Raw genomic sequence first — 10,519 nt, forward strand, 5'->3', positions numbered from 1 at the left:
TATGAATTGCGCATTAGAGGTGTGGTTACGGAAAAAAAAGATGTCCCAACTAAACGTAAAATATTGGCTAAATTATTAGAAAAGGATCGAAGTCGGCCTCGTATTAACCTCGAGGATCCGTTGTATAATTTTGATGAGGAATGCGTGACAATTGAACAAACAATAAGTGCTATTAGGGAATTAATTTCAGAATTCTCGGGCCCCAGTCGATTCGCAATTTCTCTTAAACGCCTTTCTTTAATCTCCGCTACAAACACACTCTCTCATACTTTTCTCTTCTCCCTTTCCTTTTTGCTTAACGCAACCGCCTGTTTCCCAATCTACTTTCTCCCTCCAATTTTCCGCGCGCACGCCGATTTTAGACGTTACAGTGGTATTCGTAAATTTTGAGGTTAGTATTTTTCGTAGTTTTTATTTTTTTATTATTATTATTATTATTATATTTAGATGACAATTCAACTCATGTATAAAAAATCGCATAAGCCGCAGTGCAATTGTCACTTTGACGGCGGCAAAAGTTACCTGCAACTTTTCCAGCGACAAATGCACTAGTGGTTTTTTCACTTATTCATTTTCGAACCAAATATCGTATTATCCTGTCCCATATGACTAGATGACGTCTGTCAATAATTGATTAAGTTTGGTGAATTTCTTGTTCGTTAAATTGTCCTGCCGAATTACACTCGAGGTTTGTATTTAAACCGAGTAAATTTGTGTTGTTGCAATTCAAATCTGTTGCCTTTTAGCAATTGAACTCTAGAAACTGTCAACCTAAAAATGCTCCACCTTCGGTGTCGCATTTTTATTAGTTGACAGTTTTTCTCGTCTAATTGCTAGGCAACAGATTTTCATTACCTAAACAACCCAAATTTACTCGCTAAAATACAAACCTCTTGTGCAATTATAAGTGATAATAGCATGAGGCAAGCCTATTTATGCTATTTTGTTTAAGCCTAGTATCGACAGTGCGAGGCTGCTCGCAGCGAATGCCTCACGCCATCTGCCTCAGGGTGAGGCATACGCTCTTCAGCTAGTTTGTAACCACAAATGCTCAGTGCGAGCACGCGAACCACCCACATTCGTAGTGAAGGCAGTCTATACAAGTCGTTACAATGTCTTTTTTGTTGTTAAGAAATGTGCAAGTTACTGCCGCTGCTTTTATTGTGATGGCGACGATTATTATTAGAAAAAAACAACGGAAAAGGCGACGTAAGCCCCGTTGGTGGGTCAAAAAAGTTTATCGAAATCGGTTGGAATATGGGAACAGACTCCTAGAAGACGTGAGGTTCGAAGAAGACGTGACAAATTTCTTGCGAATGTCCAAGCAAGATTTTGAACATTTAGTTACATTGGTAGAGCCTGCCGTGAAAAAACGTGACACGTACATGCGAAGTGCTATTACCGTCAAGGAAAGATTAGCTCTTACTCTGAGATTCCTAGCAACTGGAGATTCATTTACAAGTTTGCAATACCTCTTTCGCATATCCAAACAACGAATATCTGTGATTGTTCCAGAAGTATGTGATGCACTTATTGAAGCCCTAAGGGACTACATAAAGGTAAGAAAACAATTTACTTCAAAAAATCAATATATTGTAATGTTAAACAATGTAGCTTGCATATAACAACATGTCATGTTATTACATTTCTTCAGGATTTAAAATTTCAGGATTTATGTTAGTCAAGTAGGTTACTAAGGTGTCTTCTTGTTGTGGAGGCCTTGAATCAAGGTCCTGAACAAGTATACATTGGGAATTTGAAGGAGTAGGAGTTGGAGGGTAACTATCTCGAGACGAAGTCGGTGTAGTGAAATTTGAACTGTAGTACCCAGCAGTGTTACGGACGTTGTGATTGGGGGTAAATTCTCCGATATCTGCTCTGAACAACACATCTAATATTGCCCTCTTCACATGAGGAAGAGTGTTGCTGTCATATTTCCTGAGTTCACTTGCAACATGCATTCCAAACGTTTCATAGTGGTCAGTAGGAGTAGCCGATGTCTTTTTCAAAATGGAGTATGCATCAATTAGCATTTGATTTTGTGCAGTATCAGCAGCATCATTGCGACGTTGTCTTTTCCTACCTTGGTACATGTTAGAAGTAGGCACCGTCGCTGTACTCGTAGACACCGCCGTAGCAGTTGTAGACGCCATCGTTGTATTAGTAGACTCCGGTGGTTCATCTTCGACCGTTGTGGGTTCATCGACAATAGATTCATCATTGTTTGATTCTTCTCGAGTTTCCTCAGGATCCCTTTGCGTATTAGCCTGTCAACAAAATAAACATTACAAATACAATGTTTGATAGGGTGCTCTTTCATAAGAGATTTATAATGGAGGCCTAAAATTCCAAGACTTGCCAAATGAAATTTTGAATCCTGTAAAATTGTTTTTTATAAATACTACTCACTAGTCGGCGTTCCTTAGCTTTTAAATTAATGATGTGTCTTTTATTTTAGCTACCCTCTTCTAATGAGGAATGGTTAGCTGTGGCAAAGGAATTCGAAGAGAAGTGGAACTTCCCTCATGTAATAGGTGCAATGGACGGGAAACATGTCCAGCTTCAAGCACCATGGAACAGTGGCACTGAGTATTATAATTACAAAGGTTTTTTTAGTATTGTGCTCTTTGCATTAGTTGACGCAACTACAATTTTTTGTATGTTAATGTTGGCTGCCCTGGTAGATTTTCAGATGGAGGCATTTTCAAAAATACGACATTGTACAACAAAAGGAACTGAACATACCAAACCCAAAAGCATTACAAATTCCTTACAGTATTAAGGTACCTTATATTATATTAGGTGATCAAGCATTTGAGTTAAATGGATATACTATGACACCATTTAAAGGTACTCCACAAGTTGGTTCTATTGAAAGAATTTTTAACTACCGCCTATCCCGAGCACGTAGGGTCGTAGAGAATGCTTTTGGAGTAGCTAGTTCTGTATTTCGGGTATTGAGAACACCAATACTACTACAACCTGAGAGGGCTAAGAAAGTAGTTTTAGCAGTTGTATATTTACACAATTTTTTGCGAAAACGATCTACTGTAAATCATATCTACACACCGGCTGGATTCTTAGACAGAGAGGAAAATGGACAATTTATTCCAGGTACATGGAGAAACAACGATGAATTCCGTGGCATGATCCCAATTGGACAGACACCTCGAAGAGCAAATATGACATCAAAAAACATCCGAATCCATCTGGCTGAGCACTTTGCCACTAATGGCTCAATTCCATGGCAAAATGACTACTGATGTTTCCCGGGTACATGTAGAAACGACAATGAATTGGGGGGTTGTTGAATGAAAATGGTTTGTTTTTACATCGTTATTTTTAAAGCTTCCACAAAAAAATGTTTTGTAAATGTACTTACATTATCCATTGTATCGAGTTGGTCATTTGGCATGTCCTTATCACAAAGAAAGCCAAACCATGTGTATGCAAACCATTTTGACTGGTAGACATCTCCTTGACCTGTAACATTAAAACTCAATTCAATTTCTTGCCAATTTAAGTTATATAGTATACTTCCAACTTACAGGGCGTTTCAGAACTCTCGCTACAAACTTTAGGGTATTGTTCCTTAGTCAATAGTATGAGTACTGTAAATCACGTCAAAAATCCAACTAAGTGTACTGTACACAAATGAAAAAATGTTTTAATGATATTACGTAGTAAAATAATGATTAAAAACATACCTGATCCTGTAACTTGACTTTTCTTTTCCCTGGACTTTTCACGTCGGTAAGAGCCCAACAAAGACGTCATCTTCTTTTTCAGTTCTTTCACCGAAATATTCATTGATACCGATATTTCGCGCCACAAGTCTTCTCTCTTGTTTTTATTATAATATTCAGGGTGCTTCGAGTCCCACAATACACGTTTACTTTCATAACACTTCACTAATTCTCTAATCACGTCATGATTATCCATGATGGCAGTTTCGTTGTGCAGGTATTTGGTGGTTTGCAGTGCAGAATTGTCTATTGTACGGTGCGAGGCTGACAGCGGTATCCACTTGACGCACAGCTCGGAGCGAGGCACCTTTGAGCACTGCTCTTTTACCGACAAGCCCACGGCTCGCCACGAATTGTGCGACGCGAACGCCTCATCGTGAGCAACCCCGGTATCCACAGTCCGAGGCAAAGCCGAGCATTCACCACGAGGCATTCGCTGCGAGCAGCCTCGCACTGTCGATACTAGGCTTTTATTAAGCTAATTTCTATCGGTTACGAACGTACAATTAGTTAACAATTCATCTTTTCTAAATTCTTGTTATCAACACGATTCTTAAATTGGTACACATTTATTGAATTTACGATGTGTTCGTCTACTGTAGTGCATTCCACTGGTCGAACATGCGGTTAGTTAAAAATTTTTGCCTTTGCGTAGTTCTGAAGGGTTCCTTTTGCAATCTAGTGTCCGCGTAAGCGGGTATCTTCACGAAATTTCAGGAAGTCTAATTTGTTAGCGGGAAATAGGTCGTGAGTTAGTCGGTAAATCTGAATCAAGTCCGCTCTATCTTGTCTGAGACATAGTTCAGGCAACTTCAGTATACTTAATCTGTCACTGTACGAAATTAAGTTAAAATGTTTAGGCCATCGGGAAACTGCGTGCATAACTCGCTCTAACAACTTAATATCTTTAGCCAAATATGGTCTCCAAACTGAGACAGCATACTCCAAATGGGGTCTAATATACGTCACAAACAGCTTTGCACATAGTTCTGGCGACGGAGTAGGAAATACTTTCCTCAACATACATAACGTGGCAAAAGACTTTTTAAAAATTTTGGCGCATTGCTCGTCCCAAGTTAATTTATTATTTATTGTGACTCCTAAGTCGTTTGGATAGTGTACTTCATTGATCAGTATATTATCTAAGCAGTAAGAAAATTTTGGATTATGATGTCCTATTCGCAGCACCACACATTTTCCTCCGTTCAAAGGCAAGTCCCACGAGTTGCACCAGTCAACTACAGCATTTAAGGCGACTTGGATTTTATTTTCCGCGTTCCAAGTAGTTACCAAATATTTTGATATCGTCAGCGTAGGCCACATGGCTGCATTTCAAGTTCAAAAGTAAGTCCGACGTATACAAGATAAATAAAAAAGGTCCAAGGATAGAGCCTTGAGGGATACCACTAGCGACCTTAGTTGTGTTTGATACAACGTTACCGACTTTGACTACAAATGAACGATCAGACAGGAAAGCTTTAATCCACTGTAAGACATTTCCATTAATTCCAAAACTCAGTAACAACAATTCGTGAGAGACCCTGTCGAACGCCTTACTGAAATCTAAATAGATAATATCAATAGAGGCTCCAGGATCGCTAAGTTTGGTCCACTGGTTAATCGAAGATAGTAGGTTCGTTATCGTAGAACGACCTGGAAGGAAACCATGCTGTGTGTCAGGAATTAGACCGTGCTTTAGCACATAATCTAAAATCGCTTTAACTAAAAGCTTTTCCATAAGTTTACACACTATCGACGTTAAACTGATTGGCCGGTAGTTAGCCGGATTGCATTTGTCTCCTTTTTTATAAATCGGTGTTACAATAGCTTGTAGGCATTGGACTGGAAGTACTCCAGCGTTCAATGAGTTATTGAACATTTCCAGTATAGGATCGGCGATATTTATCGCACAGCACTTAACAATTTTCGAGAAGACTCCGTCCGCACCGGGAGCCATGTTATTACTTAGCTTATTGATTTCAGAGAGTAAATCATTTCTAGAGAATATGACTGTCGACAGCGTCTCACGAGGAACAGTTGTTAACACGGGTAGGTTCACATGAACAGAGCGGTTAAAAGCCAACGAAAAAGTCTTGGCTAGAACATTTGCAGTCTCTATATTATCATGGCACGTCACCATTATCGTTAAAAACAACAGGAACAGACACCTTTGAACTTGAATGCTTTCTGACGTAGTTATAAAAAGCTTTTGGTATAGGATAGGGTCAAAACAGTGTGCACACAATGTATCAAAATACATAAAGATACACGGTACTACATCCTTCTGACGTTGCATCAGGTGGAGTGGTGTCGCGTGGCGTGGTGTCACATCAGAACAATGTGTCCCCGGCTTAAGTCTGTGCCTCTTTCACATTATAATTTAAAACTTGAACACGAACCATGTCAAAATCAACAATTGATTTTTGGCCGTACGTTTCCTTAAAACGTATACGTATTCATAAAGAAACGTATATTTGCAATTTTTGACCATACGTTTATATTGCGTATACGTTCAATTGTGTTCGTTTTTCTGCGAGCGGGTAAATGGCGTTCGCAACGCTCGCAACCGACGTTTTGTGGGTTATGTATTGGTTAGTGTTGAAGTTTTGAGAATTTAGAGAATGCCGAACGCAATTATCGCCTGAATAGGAACTACAGTCCTTGCAACCCCATAGAAGTCTTAAATAAAGCACAATTTATCAAAATGTCTCAGCTACTTCTTTCCATGAGTTTTGCATTTTCTTGCACGTCAAAGTCGTAGTTTGTTTCCCTGCTATTATATCGGTCGAGGTGTTTTTTAGCAAACTCCACAAGCCACCTTTTTTGGTTTTGCCTGGTATTGCACCCTCGTTTTGGCGTGTCCATCGTGTTTTGAGTATTCATGCTAATCAGTGCCTAAAATATTATTATTCTTTAATTTGAAATGACTGAGCAATATCTTCACCTAACCACCTAAGCTCAAACCCAAACGTTAAATAGTCCGCTTTAGTTCTAATCAAGCAACAAAGGCGACGTTGTCATATGCACTGTACGTTTCGGTTCCAGGCAGTTACGAACAGTAGTCAAAAATTGCATTTGGAAAACGTATACGTTTGTAAGTCTTCGCATCTAAGCGTATACGAATAGATGCGACTGGTTTCAAAAATCGACCCCCAGCCATTTATTTCTAGTATCGCGTTCGTAGCTAACTGCGCGACCTTGACCCATTCAACAGAGGCATATATATATATATATATATATATATATATATATATTATATAATATAGGTAAGTAATTAAAGATATTTGGAGATGCCCATGACTAGCGCAATTGCGTATATTATATTATGTAATATTATATTGTTGTGAAAAACCTTCCTAACACACTTGAAACACCCACACAACTTACCCTTGCTAGCTCAATCTCACAAAACTCTTCAAACAACAATAAAACACAAATCTAGGGCCCGTTAAATATGAGTCCGACTACACCCTTTTTTTCGTCGGGACAAGAGGTAGCAACTCGCCAGGTCGGGTGGCTAATACTCCCTTAAATTTCAAATAAAATAATCCCTTGTTAACTGAACTTCTGGAATGAAATGTAAGTCGCCCACCGATGATCCAAACCTTTTTTAACGTTTACCAAATCGTTTTCACCCACTCGGAATATAAAAAGACAACTTAAAATTTAGAAAACTCGAATCCTTGACCTTTACTTTGGACACACAAATATAATTGAAATAAAATTTTACAAAAGCTAAATGCACAAAATCTGAAATAATAACTTAACACGAATTGAAACACCAAAAACCAGTCTTAGAACGGCGATTCTTACAATAAATTAAAAAAAATGACTCAGTACTCATCGATCTGTGTACAAGCTAATCCTTTTACAATAATGCACAAACGACCGATGCACACAAAAACAGCCCTCAGGTATGTGCTGACACCTGTACAGCTTACTCCAACACTCCTCGGGATGCTGGCGGTTAAACAAACGTTCCGCCATGTCCAGCACAATGTAAAATCCAATGCAAACGAAATCTCAGCTCTAAAATGGCGTTATTGTACCGCTTCCTTTCCCTTCAACAAACTCCTTCCTAAAGACCTTCTTAAACTCCCTCGATTGCCGGCGTAATCCAAACGTTCCCGGAACTTTCAAATAACAATAAACGATGAATACACTGGCGTAACTTTAGCAAACGCCGCGCCGCTACAATAAACTTTCCAATAAACTTCAACGTAAAGAGAAAACTGTAGCTCGCGAACGGTACAAAAAGCGCCTTCTCTTCGTGTTCAAAAACCCATTTATATCGCCACCCATCGTCAAATCTCGGTTGAATAACAAGACAAATTTATTACATTTAAATTTACACGTAATTACCGGATTTCGATTTTCCCAGACTTAGTTTCTTAATAAACTCCCGGCCGAGAAATTAATTGAACTAAAACAACGATTCCTCTGCCATAAAAAGAGAATAATACTTCTTTCCAGAGTAAAATAAATGCCGTCCAACTGCGGCTAATAAAAAAAACAACTAACAGGTGATTCTATAGTATGCCACCGTTTGGGACGCGTGTAGGTGGTGCGTAAGGGGAGTATTTGATATAGGACACTTGGCGTCGGAAATCTAAAATAAGGGTGCCAGAGCAAATGTAACCTTCTGGATTTGCGCCCTGTAGCGTCGGCAACCCAACCCGGCCGGCGGTGCACACAGAGCGATCTCAGGAGGCGATGTGTTGGCTGACACTTGATCAGAATTTGTTTTAAAACGCCACGAATCCCGTCTGCAACGACGCGTATCAAGTGAATAAACCACTATGGCAATATTATAATAATGTTGGGCTAGATGTAGGAAGTGCATTGAGAACAAGTGGCACGTGAACACTTTGTAAACGTTATGCTTTTGACTGTCGTTTTCCCATCCTTCCTCCATTTCGCTTCCTCGCGCTAAAACGGTCGCTCTGCATCGCTCCGCTGCGAAACGTTCCGGTCCGGTGGGTTGCTGACATACAGGCGTGAAATTCCAGATAGATTATTAGATATTTAGATTATTTTAGATTTCCGATCCCAGTGTCCCTTATCAAAATACTCCCCTAGGCACCCCTATACGCTCCCAAACGGTGGCAGGTACTATAGGAATTCACCACTGTATATACAGGGGTGATTCCTATGTACCTGCACGTTTGGGAGCGTATAGGGGTGCCTAGGGGAGTATTTTGATATAGGACACTTGGGGTCGGAAATATCTTAAAATAAGGGCGCCAGATACCAAATTTTATCTTCTGGAATTTCACGCCTGTAATGTAGCAAACCCAACCGACCTGACGTTCTGCGCGGTAGCGGAGTTAGCGCGAAGGAAGCGACATGGATGGGAAGGAGGGAAAACGACAGTCAAAAGCAATAAACGTTTACAAGTGTTTCACGTGGCCACCGTTTGTTCTCAATGCAATTCCTCAGTCTAGCCAACTATTATTATACTATTAGCCTAGTTGTTTATTCACTTGATACGCGTCGTTTGCAGACGGGATTTCGTGGGTTTACACAACAAACCTCTGATCAAGTTGTCAGCCATCACAAAATCGCGCCTGAGATCGCTCCGTATGCACCGCCCGGCCGGTTGGGTTGCCTACCTACAGGCCGCGGAAATTCCAGAAGGTAAATTTGGGCTCTGGCACCCTTTATTTTCATTTCCGACCTCAAGTGTCTATTCAAAATACTCCCCTACGCCACTACACGCTCCAAAGCGGTGGCAGGTACTATAGGAATCACCCTGTATGTTATTAACGGGCAACATTAATTGTACATTATGGAATATTGTTTGAAACGATAAAACAATTAAATATTATTAATGGGTAGGCATGGAACTATAAATGTTGCACATAGGATCTAATCTAATGATTTAAAATAGAAAGCTAATAGTAATATTCTTCTTGTGCTTATACATTGTGTATTTTACAAACGTCAAAAAAATAATAATTATATACAAAAATTTAAAAAAGTTTTCAGTCACCTATCTTTTATATCACAGGTCTGTATCACTTTAAAAACTTCGTTTACTGTGTAATATGCTTTACTTAAGTAAATTAAGTTTCTTATAATTCTTAACAGTTTGAGGAATATTCTGTTTTGCCAGTGTGTATCAATGAAAGTATACTGTCGCCTTAATGAATGCCATGTTCAAAATATAATAACTTGTTACGCAATACTGTTATTAGGCTCAATTTTTGTTAATAACAAATTATACAGGGTGTCCTCTAAAAGGTTGTAACAAAATCGCGCTACCAGGGGTTCTTGGTATCAAAATAGGACGATTAACCCAACTTTACCTCTATCCCAAAAAGTGCCTCGTAAGGCGCTATCTAACCGCCAAAGATTAAAAAAAAAAATCGTATTTTTTAATTTGATCGGAAAATGGTTTGCCGATAAAATGAACATTCGGGATGTGAATGTCTAATGTAAAATAGGGTCTTTGTGATATCATCGTTTTGATTGTAGTTGCTTGTAGGTTGGTAAAATACTGACCTATCCACAATGAAGAGGGTCCTAAAACTTTTTAACTACTATTTTGACGGTTCTGACTTTTAGACACTGATAGACAGTTTTACTTGCCAGCCATTTTTGTCTCTTGATGATTATCGCTATCTGTGATGGTTTAGAAAAAAAAAAATTTAGGGCATGATGAATTGGCATGCACCCATACATGCGATCGTCCTTAAAAAATCAGAGATGCTTGAAACCTTAGAGTGCTGTAAGTTTGTTTGTTGTTTCTTAAAAACTTGAACCATTTACGG

General features: G+C 39.2%; 2 protein-coding genes across 2 annotated transcripts; one reads left to right on the forward strand and one right to left on the reverse strand.

Annotated features, from left to right (window-relative positions):
* The first annotated feature begins 1,355 nt into the window (after positions 1–1,355).
* On the forward strand, positions 1,356–3,295 carry LOC116159399. Its single transcript, XM_031472368.1, has 2 exons — positions 1,356–1,559; positions 2,459–3,295. The coding sequence occupies exons 1-2, from the start codon at positions 1,386–1,388 to the stop codon at positions 2,780–2,782; spliced, it is 498 nt and encodes a 165-aa protein (XP_031328228.1). The 5' UTR covers positions 1,356–1,385; the 3' UTR covers positions 2,783–3,295.
* LOC116159398 lies at positions 1,487–3,445 on the reverse strand. Its single transcript, XM_031472367.1, has 2 exons — positions 3,383–3,445; positions 1,487–2,267 (listed from the first exon to the last, which is right to left on the reverse strand). The coding sequence occupies exons 1-2, from the start codon at positions 3,413–3,415 to the stop codon at positions 1,641–1,643; spliced, it is 660 nt and encodes a 219-aa protein (XP_031328227.1). The 5' UTR covers positions 3,416–3,445; the 3' UTR covers positions 1,487–1,640.
* Between the last annotated feature and the right edge of the window lie 7,074 nt (positions 3,446–10,519).

This window comes from Photinus pyralis, unplaced genomic scaffold (assembly GCF_008802855.1).
Source record: "Photinus pyralis isolate 1611_PpyrPB1 unplaced genomic scaffold, Ppyr1.3 Ppyr1.4_LG1, whole genome shotgun sequence".
In the NCBI taxonomy this organism is placed as follows: Eukaryota; Metazoa; Arthropoda; class Insecta; order Coleoptera; family Lampyridae; genus Photinus; species Photinus pyralis.

Excerpts from the sequence above, each read along its gene's own strand:
- LOC116159399 (XM_031472368.1), top strand. The coding sequence starts at position 1,386 with ATGCGAAGTGCTATTACCGTCAAGGAAAGATTAGCTCTTACTCTGAGA. Across the intron at positions 1,560-2,458 it reads CCCTAAGGGACTACATAAAG|CTACCCTCTTCTAATGAGGA; the intron begins GTAAGAAAACAA and ends CTTTTATTTTAG.
- LOC116159398 (XM_031472367.1), bottom strand. The coding sequence starts at position 3,415 with ATGCCAAATGACCAACTCGATACAATGGATAAT. Across the intron at positions 2,268-3,382 it reads AACTCGATACAATGGATAAT|GCTAATACGCAAAGGGATCC; the intron begins GTAAGTACATTT and ends TTTTGTTGACAG.